This window comes from Limulus polyphemus, unplaced genomic scaffold (assembly GCF_000517525.1).
Source record: "Limulus polyphemus unplaced genomic scaffold, Limulus_polyphemus-2.1.2 Scaffold224, whole genome shotgun sequence".
NCBI classification, from domain to species: domain Eukaryota; kingdom Metazoa; phylum Arthropoda; class Merostomata; order Xiphosura; family Limulidae; genus Limulus; species Limulus polyphemus.
Window position 1 is genome coordinate 271,492 of NW_013665834.1, and position 17,462 is coordinate 288,953.

Sequence of the window (17,462 nt, forward strand, 5' to 3'; positions counted from 1 at the left end):
GTGTTGCCTTGGGTTAGACTCAACAAGCGTCTTTTGCCATCACAGTTTTTAAGGCTAAAGTCACCTGAACGAAATTTATTGAACCATCGTTGACACTTACGAACACCAAAACATTTCCATAAACTTCTTTCATATTATTTGTGGCTACAGAGGCATTATTTCCCTTCTGGTATTCAATCAGCATTATATGCCGAATGTGTGTGTGTGTGTGTGTGTGTGCCTCGTCATGTGCCATCACTATAAGGGATTAGAGTATACTAAACTTTACACTTTATATGGGCTACACTAACATGACATTTAGGTGGTTTGTTTAACTATTATATGTGATGTACGTTTTTTGGGGGGTGGTTAATGGAAGTGTTCCAAAATGCAACATTAATTTCTTGATGACCTAATAAATACAGCAAAAATGCCCAAATGTATATCTTAGCTCAAAATACTAATTGTTATTTGATGAGCAGTGACAGCAAAAGTATTAATCTTTTCATTTGTGAACCCATTAATCTCTCTTAACTATGTAGGTGACAAAATCCTGTCTTTCCAGTTCCTATTTAGATTCCATAAGTACTAATTACACAAGAAAGTATTTGACAAAAAGCTATAGGGAATTGTTTGAATTAAAGCATAACATTAGCTTTTTTTTGTAGCTTGTCTTGGTATCTTGTTTTTAAATGCCATAAACTGTATAGTTAAGAACAGGAAAGGGATATTGTTGTTAAGAAAAAAGTTACGGTTTCCCAAGCTTTTTGAAGAGTGTGAGCAAAGTAACTGTCCTATTGAAATTGTTGTTTTCTTACAGTATATTCTCTCTGGGTCTGATGACTTCAGATTATATGTATGGAAAATACCTGATAGCACAGGTCATAACAAAAGTAAGATCTTTAAATTATCTCTTGTGTGAAAGATGCCTAAGTAGTTTAGATGTGAATACACAATAACATGATAAACATAAGAATGATTTATGTGTTGCATATATGTAAAATAGAAAAACATAATTTTGTATTTAGTTTTAGATGGTGAAACAATAATTAAAAAAAAAACAAGAAGTCATACAAATTAAAAACATGTTATGTTCAGACATTTAGATTTTGATTGACTATTTACCAGGCTTTATTTTTTAACTGTTTCACATAAGATAATTTGGTGACTTAGAAAGTCATGTTAAAAGTGACTGTTAAATAATTGATTCATCTGGTGGTATATCATTTAACATGTGACAGTATTGTATTTAATGTTCTATGTCATTTGTTAACTCTCATTAGTAAAGTTAAAAAATAGACCCTTATAATTTTTCAGTTAATTATGTAAAATGTTTTTTAGCAAAACAATTTTACCTTTTTTATAATGGCAAGCACTGTTTATGCTAGAAAAACAGTTCACAATTTGTACTAGTAAAGTGTGATACCTATGGAAGTAAGCATGTAAAAAATTAAGTTGAAGTAATAGTATATCCATTATAAACTGATAATAGATAAAGATGTTCTTATGTTCTTAAACTAAAAATATATTAATATTGTTGTTAAATTTATACTTTATATCAATTGCTACGTTTTTGGCTACAATATTTTACTAATATTTTGATATACAATAAACACTAGAAAAGACACATGGCAACTAAATAGAAAAACATTGTTAATGAAATCCAGTTGTTCCTAGGTGTGTTAATAAAGATTAATGTTTATAGTTGTTAATAGAAGACAGATTAAATATCTGTGCATTATTTAAAAGGATACTTATTACTTGTTTCTCAGTATTTTGTTGCATTTTTCTAAATTTGAACTTGTATTCTATTAACTCCACAACATAGCTGGTTTGTTGCAACAAGCATTATGTGGTTTGTAGATACATAAATGGATAATATATGAGACAATGGAGTAAATACCTTAATATTTATTAGAAGTACGTATCATGCTGCTTTAGGTCTATGGAATAATAAAGCTCATATGGTGCTTCGAGGTCACAGATCAATCGTAAACCAGGTACGCTACAACACCATGAGATCTTTGATAGTATCATCTGGAGTGGAGAAAGTAATCAAGGTAATTTAACTATTTCTTCCTTAAAGTTGGTTACTTAGGAAACTGTGTGAGAATATGTGTTTGGTTTAGTAATCAGTAATAGAAATATATTTCCAACGCATTGCAGTTAAAAATATCTGACATATTGGATTAGAAAAAAAGATGCACATATTTTTAATCAAAACAATTATATTCAGTGAAAAATCCAATAATATTAATGTATAGGTGATTGTACTGTATTAAGTATCATTAATGAATTAGTGAATGTAAAGATGATTATGGCATATGATGTGTCAGTAATAAACTAGTAAATATAATGATGGTTCTGCTTACCTGGAAATTTGTTTTCTGATTCATGATAAGTCATCAACTTCTACAAGAGCATATGGTTCACTGATGCTGACTACTAAATACATAGTTATGTTTTAATACAATATTGTACAATGAATGTGACTCAATTGTCACTTAGATAATATTTTTATAACAATGTTAATACCTGCACAAATCAGTAGGGGAACAAAATATTACAGGATAGCTAAATTATTATCACTTTAGCTTAATTAGATTTTGATGGTAGCTGTATTATATTATTAGCATAACTTGTGTCTGAACAAAATGAAACCATGTGTCCACACCTGTTAGGACTAAAAATACAGAAGTATTTTGCAAAATAGCTCATACTTACAACCACTAAATTTCAAGAGTACATAATAATAGTATTCCAACCACATTATATTTGTCATATCCATTGCCAACAGCACTTTGTGCTCAATCTAGAGCTCTTCAGGCTATCTGGGATACAACTAACACAGTAGTAGTTAGAACACTATTTATTTAAGCCATTTGATACAACAATAGTTGATATGGTGTGTACTCTTTTTACAAGTTAGTGAAAAGTTATTATAATTACACTAGTCATAAGACATTAATATTAGGCCCATTACATTTTTAAACTCCACATTTTTAGTCTAATCACTTAGGGATTTTCAAGAAGTAGAAGAGTGTACAATAATAATATTCCAACCACAGCTGCCCTGGATTGAGCAAAATGCGTTGTTGGCAATGGATATGACAAATATAGTGTGGTTGGAATAATATTATTATACACTTGTCTAATTCTTGAAAATCACTGAGGGACTAGATAAAGAATGTAGTCTGTGTAAATGTAATAGGCATGATACCAGTGCCTTATGAAAAGTATAATGGTAATCATTCTTCACTAGCTTGAAAAAGCAAACACACCATAATCACTAAATTTGTTCAGGATGGCTGACAAAATTCTGGTACTAAATTGTATTAATAATGTTTATCTGTGACTTAGCTGGTTTAAATATGTGAGCATCTTCTGAAAAATAGTCAACTATATTCATTAAGTATATAATTTCACAACCTACAGGAACTAGTTAACTGAGATTTTCAGGCAAATGTGGTTCTTGCAAGACTTTCGTTTATGGAATTGATCGTGACTGATGATTTATAACATTCTGAGTGAGAGTATTGTTTATTATATATTATAATGGTTTTAAACATTGTTTGTGGTTATAACTAGCAGTAAAGGACTAAAATCACTTAAGATAAACATTAAAATTAAAAATTATGAAATAAAAACATCTTTTACAGTAGTGCTTCAATGCAATCAAATCTATAAGACATTTTAAGTCCGTTAATTTTTTTATATTGGAAACAGATTTCAAAATGATTTCATATCTTTTCATTACTGATGTTGTCCAAAATATTTCTTGCATTGTTGTATAACTTTGCACAAAACCTAACAAATAATCTTTATTAAATTATATTTTAATCTGTTCAAATTGTAATTCAGTTTAGTTTATGATAACTTGTTGTCAGAAGTTGTTGATGATCTTTCCATCGTAGGACAAAACTGTCATATGTTTTTGCTGACTTTCTTTCACCAAGCATACGAAACAGTGGGTTTAAAGAAGTGGTATTTAAACAGACAGTTTGTTTGTTTGAACATACTGGTCTTTGAAAAAATACATTATTTAACCTGTCAAAGGCAGAGTCTCTGTATTATGGTCCCCTGGTGGGACAATGCTAAAATTAAGGTTTGATTCCCCTTGGTGGACACAGCAGATAGCCTGATGTGGTTTTGCTATAAGAAAACACACACAAACACACACACACACACACTGTGTTATGAGCCATAACTAGATTAATGAAGGTAAAAGTGATTCAACTTTATGACGATTACTTTTTGAATTAATAGGTGTGTACAAAAAACATTGTGTATTAAGCCAACACTGGATGGTACATAAGAAGGTGTTTTTAAGAGTGTGATTATGTAATTAATTAGTGGATAAGTGAATTTGAATACATTATAAGTCATGTAAAGTCACCACCTTGCATGATACTCACTACCTCAAGTGTAAATTTTAAGAATAACTGTGAATTACCATATTAAACATTGCATAGAAAAATATTTTGCAAGATCTTACTACTGACAAATTTAATGAGCTTGTGTAGTACATCTGTGGTATAACTTTAGAGAAGATAGTGCTAAAAGACCCAGATGAACATATAACAAGTTAGTCAGAGTAGATTACTTCAAGAATGAAATAGTGTTATGTTAACAGGGATTTTAAAATCCATCTGATGGCTACTAATTGGAATGTATTTTATCATTTTCAGTCAAACTAAATTGATTAATTTCAGTGGTTTGTAGTAAAGAAAGGATAACTTTAACTGAAAAGCTTTCAGAAGTGAATTTTTGTTGAAAGATATATTGATCACAAGTTCATTAATAAGTGAAATATTAATCAATAGTATTTGTTGAAATTTTAGGAATGGTGAATTAATGTATGTCCATTACAACATTTGCTGAAACTTGTATTATAAATATGACACTTGATATGCACCACATCATTCTAATTCTAGTTGTGGAGTATGTTTCCACTCCCTGACTGGTCAGGAAGTTTAAATAGAAGTGGAAATACTGAATTTCGGAAGGTTTACTCTCGTGAAGATTACAACAACCTGGCCCTTGAGAATGGACAGTTCATGACACATGACTACAGTCATCACTCGGTAAAGGAGGACCCACTCATGATTGCTTTCTTTGATTCATTGGTGAGTCAAAGCTTATAATTCAGAAATATGAAAAATGTGTTTGTTTGCATATTTTTCTATTTAGTATAGGTGAAAAAAGATAAATGCTCATTTTTTCTTTATTACAAACCTGCTGCTGAATTTCTAAAGTTATGGACAAATATATTCAAATATACCATTAGCCCTTGTGTTACATTTGTGATTTAATGCATCTTAAATATCTTAGAAGAAAATTAATACTTCAACTACAAAACTTTCTTTAAAGACTTTGGACAGTTAAAAACTCAATACGTTTGTATTTATATTAAATGTCGAAGAAATATAGTTAAAGATTACGTCAAATCATTTTTCGATAATATGCCCCCACCCTGACCCTGCAAGCCAGCCTTTGGGATCGCTTGATTAAAAAATTGGGTCAGAGGTGAGTGATGTCACTCAATGTAAACAAGACCAGTCATGGTTGGCTTCTTTCTGTGCACCATTTTCTGCGTAGAAAACTGTTGGCTTATTTATATGAAAACAGTTCGTTTTTTTCTGGTCAAATTTCGTAATACAGTTATTTGTGAATAAACAACTATGGTTTTTGCTGTGTTGTTTATGGATGTGGGAATATTACCAAGGAAAAGGAGATATCTCTGCAGGAGTTTCCACCTAAGTCAGACAGAAAATGCCATATGGCCTGGACAAAGTTTGTATCAAGAACTCGTGATAAATGGAGTTCGATCGAAAGTTGTCATGTATACAGTGAACACTTTTTGGAATCAGACTTTGAAAATAAACTACAATTTGTTATGGGATTTGCAATAAATGCTAAAGAAAGATGTATCTGAAGTTCGAGGGAGATCCATTCGTCACAGTGAGCAGCAGCCAGGATCATTCTAGTGGCACATTAAGATCTTGTTTACAGACTAATAGCAGCGATGATAATTATGTCCGATCAGCTGTTCGATTGAAAATGACAGGCATACAGGGTAAGCTCAAGCTTTAGCTAATGTTTTAAGTACAATATAGAATTGTCAGTAATCATTCAGGTTTTATAAACACACCAGTAGATCTGCTGAAACAAAAATGTTTATGAAATTTCACCTTCAGGTATTATTTACCATAAAAAGGGCATGTACAAACAATTGTCTGTTTTATTCATTTATTTTTCATGTTTATAACACTTTTCTTATGAAACTTCATTGGAGATGTCAATATGCAACATTAAAAATGCTACATCTACATTATTGAGTATCGAAATGTGACCCCCAGCTATGTTTGCTTTTCCAGTCCTAATGTATACTTAGTCATATGCATACAACTCAGAGCATGCGTAGAATACAGTATTAGGAGTCCACCAGCTGATATTAGATCTACATCTAGAAACAGATCCATCACTTGAAAAAACAAATACTGACTAGAACTTACTCATAGATTTACTATATTATTGCCCATGTGACCAATCTGACAGCTATAAATTTCTTCCCATTTTTATGACCTTAGCAGTGTAAACCAGTCTTTTATGACCTTGTAGCATATAACTATTGAAACAATTCCATACAAGACAGATCACATAACTGTCAGTCCTCGTCCACTTTGGCCAACATGTCAACATTAGGCACATTATCGTCTCTAAGCTCTGGTTCAAACATATACGGTGCGATTGACACATATCTATCTCCCTCTTCACCTGCTGGTGCCATTTTTATTTACCTTGTGTGACCTAGTTCGCCATGTGGCGCTTCTGCTAGTTTTTCTTAAAGCTAGCCAACTGTGACCAAATGTGGCTTGGAATCACATGAGCTTGAGTGTTTTGTGACTTTTTTTAATCGTATTATTTTTAGTGTGATACGATATACACATTCAAGCACGAAAAATGCCCTATTGTCTGTGGTCTTTAAGGAATATATTTTTATTTCAATCTGAGATATGTGTAAAAGCTTATTTAATATAACTAAATAAGTTAATTTTTCTGATCATATATAAATTTTTTAACTTAAACAAATGCAGTTTGATAAATACAATTTAGTTAAGTATCAGAGTTACATTAAGTAATTGAATAGAATATACTATTTAAACCTCTCAATATCTGTGCATGTCACAATATTTTATAAAGTTACATTCCAAATTTAGTTAAATTTATTATCAATGTACGTAAATAAAGTTAGTGTCAGTGTATAGTTTATTAATTCAATTTTTAATATTATCTAAGTTTTACTTTCTTAATTTGAAATAAAATACTTTAAAAAGTTCTCGATTTTCATTTTTCTGTGTCACATGACGTGTCTGTGTTCCAAATTCTCCTCTTTTAGCTGGTATAACTTCAGCATTATAGCAGCTACACTGTCTGACTTATAAATAATTCCAAAGTATTCTGCTCCCTTTAGTGAGATAGCAATAAATTTTTTCAACCTATGATAGAAGCCCACTCATCTATTCTCAACTTTAAAAATATTTTCAAAACCACATGCTCTCATTTGACAAATATGTTTATAACCAATAGAAAGAGTTTATCTTCAGTTTCAAGCTTTTAATGATACTTTTAAAATTGATGCCAATAGATGCTAGACTAGTAGAGGATGAGATTAGGTACATGTTGATATACAAATTAATGCTCAAGTTTTTAATGATCTTTTTTACCCTAAGTAGCTTAGTTAGAAAAACCAGTTAACTTGTAGTTAGTCTTGGACATTCTGTTTTAGTTATTTATATATTTTTTATATTTTAAAGTGCATATTTGAAAGATAAATTAACTTTTATTTGAACAAAGACTTAACTAAAAGAAAAAAATATCAGTGCTTATGTACCTATAGTTGCACCTGTCCAAAGCTGCATGTCTTTGTACATAAGTGTATGGAAATCTGCTAATGCTCCCAATGTGATGTGCTATTCTTCAGGCATGAAAAACTGAATGGTTTATAAGCCAGCTAATCAAACTCTAAAATTAAATTAAATATATGGGAAAAAGGTAAACAGTTGAACTTCTGAAAGTAATGAATTTGGATATGTGGAATATATAATTCATTAAAAAAAAACAAGAAAAAAAAGAGGTACTAATTTTCTTTCAAAATTTTATATTAATGTACGTTGATAAATTAAATTTTAAGATGAAAATGCTTATTTTCATTCTTAGCATGAAAATCACTTTGGCCTTATATTGACTTAGTAAAGACATCAGAAATTCACAGCAAATTTTTTAATATAAATTCTTTATTAAAAATTCTGCTTTTTTTATGTACTACAGACTTTTATTGTTTACTAAAAGCTTACCAAGTTTTGTGAAAATACACTAATTTAGCATTATAGTATGTATAGTTTCATGGTGATGTGATAGCTGCAGGTTGGTCACAATGACAAAGCCTGCATTTAGAGGGTTGATAGTTCAATGTAATAACTTTTCCATCTTTATAACATAGTCAGTACTTACCAATAAATGTATGAGAAGATCTGTGAGATAAAAAGCTGATGTTTGTAAATTTTGATTCATTTTCTTAGTTCTCATTAAACTTCATTTATGCAGCAGTAACAGAAAACTTTCAAATTAGTGAATTTGAAAATTACCAAGTACGAAGTTTATTATATTTTTTTGTTATCACTACTTAAAGTTCCATCAGTGAAAAATGGCAGGTAAGTATAGTAATTATTTGTTAGGCATCTTTATGTAATTATTATTTTATTATGACACAAATCCTTGAAAATTGGCTTAAGAGCAAATATTAAATTTGAATATTTGGTCTTTGAAATATTTGGATCTTTCATTTAGAGAAATATCTAAATAATTAGTTATGAGAATGTTGAGAAACAAAGCTAAAACCAAGTGGTTTGTTGCAGTATCAGTTGTAAATGATCAGCTGGGTTAAAGTTCTTGTTCTGTAGAATGGTGGCAGATAATCAGTATTATATACAGCTGTTTTTTTTTAACTATTTCAGTTCGTTTTAATTTTTTCTATTCTTAAAATTTTCCTTTTTGCTTCCACGCCATTGTTGAAACTTTTGTTCTTATACATTAGTATAATTTATGATGATTTTGGAAATGATACTTTAATGATATCTCCATGAAATTATTTCATTCTATCCAAATATATAATGCAAAATAATGTTTTTTAGGGAGTGAAACAGTTGATCAAAATAGCATTGTGCAAACAACCATTATGATAATTTTGAACACATTATCAACATATATTTGAAAAAATATAAAGAACGTTATTTTTACAAAAAGTTTTGTCTTGTTTATTAAAGTTAGAAAATGCCATTTTTTTGTAGAATAAGCTCAGAATCTAATTCATGAGTTACTGTAAAAACAAAAAATTTGTACTAGTGTAGCCAAGACACTGCTTAGCAACTGTTTGCGACTTATATTCACGAGAATTGTATTTATAGTCATATGAAGTAACAGCAGATACACTTCTCAAATTTTCTTTTTATCCTTTTTGCTTCATTTGGATAAAAATTGAAACTATTTGGAATTTTTACATTTATCTTTTTTTTGGTGAATTTAAGCCAATAATATTTACCAAAAAAGGATAACTGTGTGTGTGTGTATATATATAATATATAATATGCACACAACAAAACCAGATATACATTGGTTGGAAAGTTCAAAGTTCTGTGTTGGATAATCCATATTGGTGATTTTGGTCAAAATTGAACTAGAATGGAAATGTCTTGGAAAAAAACATTTGTTTACTTGGCTCAGCTAGCACTATTTTGTTTCATTTCATATGTAAGTAATTACATGCCTGTCAACTAATTTATTCCACAAATATACTGCCATAGATGGAAATTTTGGATCAGACATTTTTTATCGTTCTTGCTAGAATTTTGTAATATCAAAGTATCAAGGTTTATTGTAAGAAAATTTTTGGATTATAATTGGGGGGTCAGAGTAGATTGTTATTCATCAGCAGATTTGGGTTTTTCATATTAACAATCCTCCTGTCTTTGTAGTAAAGTAATAAAGATATCAAGTATAGCAAATCAGAACACACACACACACACGGAGATTGATGACACAGTCTGGCAAGTGTAAATATTGCATGTTTTTGAATTTAAAAATGTGATGCTCTTGGTATGATAAGTTTACTGCCAGAATGTAATATGTTTCACTAATCATTCTCAAAATGGGATCTGATTTTCATTATCACTCTCAGAGTAATATTTTAGATATGTTCTGACCAATTTTCTTGCAAGTATCACTGTTAAGCTGAGGACTCTACATGTAGATTTTCAAGAACATGCAACTTTCCATTTAAAATTTACTTTCAAACATATATAAAATGGATTGTCATTATGGACATCTGTGTTCTGACGACAACTAAGACCTTTGTAAATTTGAAATGTTTTAGCAACATACACATGAGTATTTATTAGTTTGCACATAATAAAATTGACTGGTTGTTTTAGAAAATACAGAGAACCTTAGTTACTCATCTGTAATCGAGATACACTTTTATAAAATTGTCTCACACTTTAATAAGCTTTCTACTTTCAAATTGTTTAACATTTGCAACATTCACTTGGTAAATGTTAACTTTGTGAATCATTACAGGTTCAACAAGATATTGAAAGTTGCTCATCAGATTCTAGTGACCAGCTCACAAACACAGAATTGTTGCCTACTTGTTTGGAAGCTCAGTCCAGTATGTTAAACTTTGAAAGTTCTGGCTCATTATCGTCATCTTTGTCGTCATCCTCAGATGAGGAAAAGCAGAAGAGCCATAAAAGGGATGGAAGCTTTAGTCCTCAGAATAATTTTTACCTTAGTACATTGGCCAGTAGAATAAAAGGTAATCAAATCCTCTTGGATGGTGATAATGAAGAACAAAAAAGTAATGATCCTGATGCTACAACTGATCCTATTTCTGAATTGATAGCTAGAAAACGGCACAAGCAGATCCTGCAAACTGCTAGGTCTTCCTTAAGAAGAACAACAAAAAAGGTTAGAAATATAAATGAAGATAAGAAGTGCTCCACTACAAATAATGCTTTGAAATCCCAGCAGGATTTTACCAGAACTTGTATGGCTCTCGACTCTGTCCCTCATGATGAACATAAATTATCATGTAAGAAGGATAACAGAAACACACTGAGAAAGAGAAGGGCCAGAATTCTTCAAGACTTGTCAGATAGTGTTTCCAGTTCTGATTCAGAAGAAGAAAGAATCCCAAATAATGGCAATTTATGTAACAACCCATTTAATGGCCCCAGTCAAAAGCCAACTTATAGCAAGAGTCTTAAAGCAATTGAAGTTAAAAACACTTTACCACAGACATCTTATTCATTGCAGAATAACTGTGTAGTTAGCAGTTGTAGTGCTTTAGAAAGTAACTTTTCTGAAGAACCATCTGTGTCTAAATTAGATTCCGATATGGAAGCTTCAGAGTGTTCTTCCAAACATTGTTTGGAAATATCTTCATCCAAGACAAACTCATCACTGTGCTCTTTTCAGAACAATACACTATCAACAGAAGTACCCCTTCAAGAACATGGCAAGAATCCCAGTAACCAAAAGTCCACAAATTGTAATTTACAGTCAGCTGTAGCTTTTAAAAGGATTCATCAAAAGGCTCACCTTTCCAGAAAATATCGCTCCAGACAGAGCCAGGAAGATGAAAATGGAGAGTAGTTTTTTAAAGCATTAAAAATTTTTCTGAAAATGATTTTAATAACTTGTTTGAATTTGTACATGTTGTACATAATTTATTCTCTCTTTATTTGAAATAACTCTTAAAAAGCATTGTTTGTTTTGTGCAGAACTTTCAGTTTAAGTCTTATGTATTCTGTATTATTTTTCACAGAAAATGCTCTTAGAATTTTCCATTATGATTTTTTAAGTTTGTGAGAATCACTGCAATTTGTTGAAGTTGCAGAGTTGCAACTTATCCAATAATCACATTAGCAGTGTACAACAATGTTAAGATCTTCAATCCTTTCTATTTGTGCACACATTATTTTCATGGTTTTTAGTGTTTTCTATGTTTTTCTTGCAAGAAACGTAGCTTTATTTTTCTTTCAAAACATTTTATTTTCATGCTGATAACATTTGAACTTTCTGCATGTCTCAATTCTCACAATGTGGGTGAAAGCACATTGAAATTTTAGACAATTTCAATCCTGACCATATAGATAAAAGCATGTTGAAATTGTACCCTAGAAGCGTAAATATAATAACACAAATTTTTCATGTGTTTTAAATTTGGTAGAGTAGATAAATGCACGTTTGAGCTATACATGTGCCTTATGCAGGAGCAGTCTTAGTCATTCTGGAGTCCCGAGCAGAATTCAGTAAATGGGGCTCCATAATGATAAGAAAACTCAGGGCCGGCTCGAATATGTATGAGTGGCTTGAGGAGCAAAAGAAGTGAGTCATGAGAGGAACAAGTCACTTGCTCAGTGTATTTATGTTTTTCCAAGCTCAATATTGCTTTAAAATTGCCATAAATATCTTTTTTTTTAACCTCTCATTGTATAGAATAAAGTAAGGTAAAGTAGTATGCTAGTAAGGTAAAGTATGAATGCTGTATATAAGAATAAGAACGGCGTGTCAACGAAACGTTTATTTTTAGATGATAAAGGTTAAGGTTGGTAATTATTAAAAAAAGAACAATATGTACTAGATATGTATACATACATTCATATGATTTATTATATATATATATATATATGTATTTGGCTGATCATTTATGGAACTATACAATAGTAAAATCTATATACTACCATGCTTTAAAATATGCTGCAAGCAAAGTGCTGTAAATGAAGTTGAGCTCACAATCGAACTCATCTGGTTTTGGCCTCTGAAGAGCTGGAAATAATGTTGTCTGTGTCTAGATGTCGACAGACTCGCTGCTCATTGGAGATCTGAGCTAATCTTGTCAAGCGCTCTTGTGACATTGTTGATCTGAGATATGTATTTATCAACTTCAGATAGCAGAAGCTTCTCTCACCTGATGCAACAGGGATGGGCACTGTGAGTAAAAGTCATAGGGCGATGCTTAAATTCGCATAAATGTCTAAAGGATTTTCTCAATATATATAACTGAGCATTATTGCCTGAGACGTAACATCATCGAGAAAAGCAGTGGTAGCAGCTTTCACCTCTGATGCTAAATCGGCAGCATCAACATTCTTAACTTTTTGTTCCATTTTCTGGCAACAGTCCTCCAGAGTGTAATCTTTTACAGACTTCCTTATGTTGTCAGCAGAGAAAAGAAACCCAAACAGTGCAAAAAATGGCCGCAATTGACCGAATCTACCATTAATGCTGGAAAGTGCAGTGTTTACTAGAGGAAGGAAAAATTTCTGACTGAAACGTTTCTCTGGGGTGTCTTGTATTTCTTTGTTCCTCTCCTATAGAAACTGCTGTTCACTTTGTCTTACCTCTGGGAACGTGGTTTCAACTTCCAGTTTCTCTGCAATTTCCCTTGCATCTCTTAGCAGATGAAAGGCCACTGTCTAGGTCCTGTTGGAGAAATTTTCGAACATAATTCTTCTCACGTTACAGTGTTTAAGTTGAGATATTGGGGCTCTGTGTCATTTTGCTGACACGATTTACTTGGTACAACACATTGTGCCAAATAATGACAGAATAAAGTGCCATGATTTGATTTACTTAGACAATCTGAGTGCTGTAGATGCTGTCTTACTGTCTTTTTTTTTTCTCAACAGCATATTCTGTTAATGCATCCAAGGCTTTATTATCTCTGGCAGCTGATAATGCATGACATTAACACTCCCATCTTGTGGTGGAGAGGCCCTTCACAGTTAGTTGTTTCACATGTTTTTGAAGGATTAACCAGCACTTAGCAGAGGACCTGAAAATATTGTAAAGCCACTATAAAACTCCAAAGAAACTGACTGAGAGTACAGAAAACTTGGCTTCATCACTTATAACAAGGTTGAGGTTATGACTACTGCAAGGTACATACATGGCCTGTTCATTTAAATCAAGCAACCTTTTCTGCACACCTTGTTTTTGCCCATGCAAGTTTACTTCCATTGTCATACGCTTGACCTCTGCAGTCGACAATGTCCAATTTTAATTGAATCAGATATCGAAGGAGACTATTGCATAGTCTTTTTTCCATAGTGTCGTCAACTTTAAGGAAGCCAACGAAATGCTTCGATGTAGAAATACCCACAGATATATGACAATCAACAATGTGCAACACCACCAGCAACTGTTCTTGATGACTAAGGTCTGGGGTGCAATCCATGATGATAGCATAGTACTTTTAACTTTGTCAACAAATGCATTTAGTGTTTTCAGTCCGATCAGCATAATGATTTCATTCTGGATATGTTTACCCAAGTACTGGTCTTTTATTTCCTCATTTTTCATTCTCCTTAAATATTCATTCATAACCGGATCAAACTTAATTCGATCTGTCCTAGGATGTTTCCATCATGGGGATCGTGTATCTTTTTTGTATCTTAGGATGCATTCAGCTAAATGACACACTATTGCAACAGTTCTCTTTAGTACTGACTTCCAGTATTTCTGCTCAAGTGCCTGCAGTTCCTGGTGAGCATTCTCGATTGATGTTCCTGTATTCAACTCTGTATTCAATTGATGCCAGTTCTCCATGTTTGCTAGATGTATGCTTGAATGTTCATGTTCTTTCAAATAGTGAGCAAGATGCTTCCATGCTCGAAAGCCCCCCTTGGAGAAACTATTTTCTCTTGTTCCAAAAAGTGTACAGCAAAAACAAAAACATTTCTTTTGAGTTGCCTAAATTTCTAAAGTTTGGGAATGTGCTGAAGAGAACAGTTGTGTTTATTCATGTTATTAATTCTGCCCCTTTAAAATAAATGCACGTTTGGGTTATATAATTGTTTCAAGTCTGTCAAAGTGTATAAATGTATATGTGCATGGAATGTGGCAAAGTTGATAACAGCACATATGATTGATAGGTTTGCCATAAACTTCTTACAAATCTTTAATTTAAAAAATAGTAAGTTGTTGGTTACAAGTTACTAGACACTATTAGTGATTCAGTTAACAGTGCTTCCTTCCTTCACCATTTTGTTTATCAGTTATCCTATACATGTAAATATTAATAATGTGTACAGTTAATTTGTAGAATATGGAAAGAAATGAGTAAAATATTGAAATGTAAGGTATAGAGTAATTTAATGACATATGTTTATAATTCTCAGTTTTCCTTTTTTAGATTTAAATTTTTTTATGCAGTTGAACTGCATTAAGTTTATATAAAATCTATATGTACTGTTAAGTTAATTTACAAAAACAAACTAAAAGGAACTTTTCTACCATTATGCTGGTTATAAAATGTGTGTGATTGTGAAGAAGTGATAAAATTGGAATTTGTGCAATGTACATTTTTTGTGTTGTGGCATTTTTGGGTATTTAACACAATTCAGTAATCAAATTATCCCGCTAATTTGGACATTTTACTTTTTGTTTTCAAAGTCTTGACCACAGTATTTCATTTCAGTGGATAAAGTACAAAATGATTAATGTACAACAATATTAAGATTTTTAGTCGTTTCCATGTACACATTTAAATTGTTTCAATAAATATTTGTTCTTATGTTTGTGAAAGAAATATAATTTCCATTCTTGTTGATAACAGTATTGAATATTTGGATGTCTGTAGATCTATTATTCTTGAGATATCTTTTTTTACTTGCCTGACTTGTACTTTCAGGCAGTGAATCACCAGTTCTTTGGATAGGACTGAAATGTACATAGTTATTGTAAATAGTTTTCATACAATAAAGAATTGGGAAAAAAATTGTTTGTGTTATAATTTTGTAAATTGAAAGGTTGAAAGCATAGTAACAACTACAGGCCCTTTCCAGATTAAAGGCTCTAAACTCTTACAGATACTAGTGCTCGTTTGTGCCTTAAAATACTACAGTTGTAGTAGAAGCACGTGACCAAACCTGGCTTGCAGAATAGTACGTACTGTGTTTTTACAAATGCCATGTACTTATGCTTACTATGTTCTTACAAATGCCTCGTAGTTGTGTATAATGTGTTAACAGTTTTATGTTTTATAACACCTTCAGCTGGAAATGAACGTATAATGTTGATTGTGTTAATTCTAATACGTTTATAGAGATCGTCGTGACAGCTATAGTTTGTTGATTGACTAGTGGAAAAATGGTATGTTGATAAGTAAGGTTTACAAGTCTTCGTACTTCTCGCGGCTTTAGGTTTCATCTTCTTATTTTTTTCTAGTGACTTTAACGTTTGTTACTGTTTTGTGTTACCATAGCTTTTTAACAGAACTGCATTGCTTAACGTTGGTTGGTTGGTTAAGGTGTGGCTTATTTTTGTTGCGAAACCTGGTAACTATCGCATATTTTATTTCAGAATAAAAAATATCTTGTTTCTGTTTTGAGTAAGTACTTTCACATTCAAATAACTTCTGATAAAGATTAATTTTTTTACAATGAAAAAATCTGATAATACCAGAACCTGAAACGGAGGGCTGACATGGTTTGGTGGTTAGGGCGCTTGGCTCGCAACTTGCAGGTCGCTGGATTGAAACAAATCCCTCGCGAAATATGTTCTCCCTTTCAGCTGCGACGACATTATAATATGTTGACGGTGGGTGGTGTTGACTAACTTCCTTCCCTTTAGTAAGTAAGGACGGCCAGTGCAGTGACGAAATAAAAAACAAAACAATCATAAAAACACGCATGAAAGAAAAGCAATGAGTTACTGTTTAATATACCAACTATCTACTCATGTCAAGCTAATAATACCGCATTATGTACACAGTGAAAAAAAAAAAGATCACAGCTAGCATAGAAATAGCAATAACAGAGCACGGACTGTCGCAAGATATGAATTTCGCAAAATCATTTGAGTATTCAAAGGTGTAATAACCTGTTTTTTTTATATTTCTTTTCAATTTTCCTTTCGTCTCCTCTTATTTTTATCAATCTTCCCTTTTCGTATGTTATCTTCTTGCTATTTAGTTTTATCCTATAAACTATAACCCCCCCCCCCATTTCGTATCAATATATGAAAGGTTAATTTCATTTATTTTATTCGTTTTTTTTTAGATCTTTCCAAGTAAGTACTGAAATCTGAATTTTTAGTTCGGAAGGTGCCAGAAATTAGAAATATTTTTTTTGGGGGGGGGGGTTATTATTTCATATATGAGTGCGTGTGAATATGTTACTGTATTATCCCCGAGTGAAATTTGAAGTAAGGGTGTGATTATTGGCACATTATTCCATGCAGATGTTCTAGTCGTCGGTAAAAGGATGTTGGAAAGTTTGGTTTGGAAAAATGACCCCATTACTACTTTCTCAGTAATAAAGTACGGTTGAGCGATCAAGATGATGCTCAGAATGTAGATTGAGCCAAAAAATTTCATTTATGGGCTGTAGATTCGATATATATATGAGTTCCGGGTTGAA

The 17,462-nt window shown here is 31.8% G+C and overlaps 1 protein-coding gene across 2 annotated transcripts in view; it reads left to right on the top strand.

The window, feature by feature from the left end:
• The window catches only part of LOC106478553 (DDB1- and CUL4-associated factor 5-like), a 39,254-nt gene extending 23,434 nt beyond the window's left edge, over positions 1-15,820 (top strand). For both annotated transcript variants that reach the window (XM_013939104.2, XM_022382162.1), the window contains exons 7-10: positions 800-872; positions 1,921-2,039; positions 4,914-5,105; positions 10,615-15,820. In XM_013939104.2, coding sequence (XP_013794558.1) covers positions 800-872; positions 1,921-2,039; positions 4,914-5,105; positions 10,615-11,691 — 1,461 coding nt within the window. In that variant the 3' untranslated portion in view covers positions 11,692-15,820. The remainder of the gene's footprint in view (positions 1-799; positions 873-1,920; positions 2,040-4,913; positions 5,106-10,614) is intronic.
• The last annotated feature ends 1,642 nt before the right edge of the window (positions 15,821-17,462 follow it).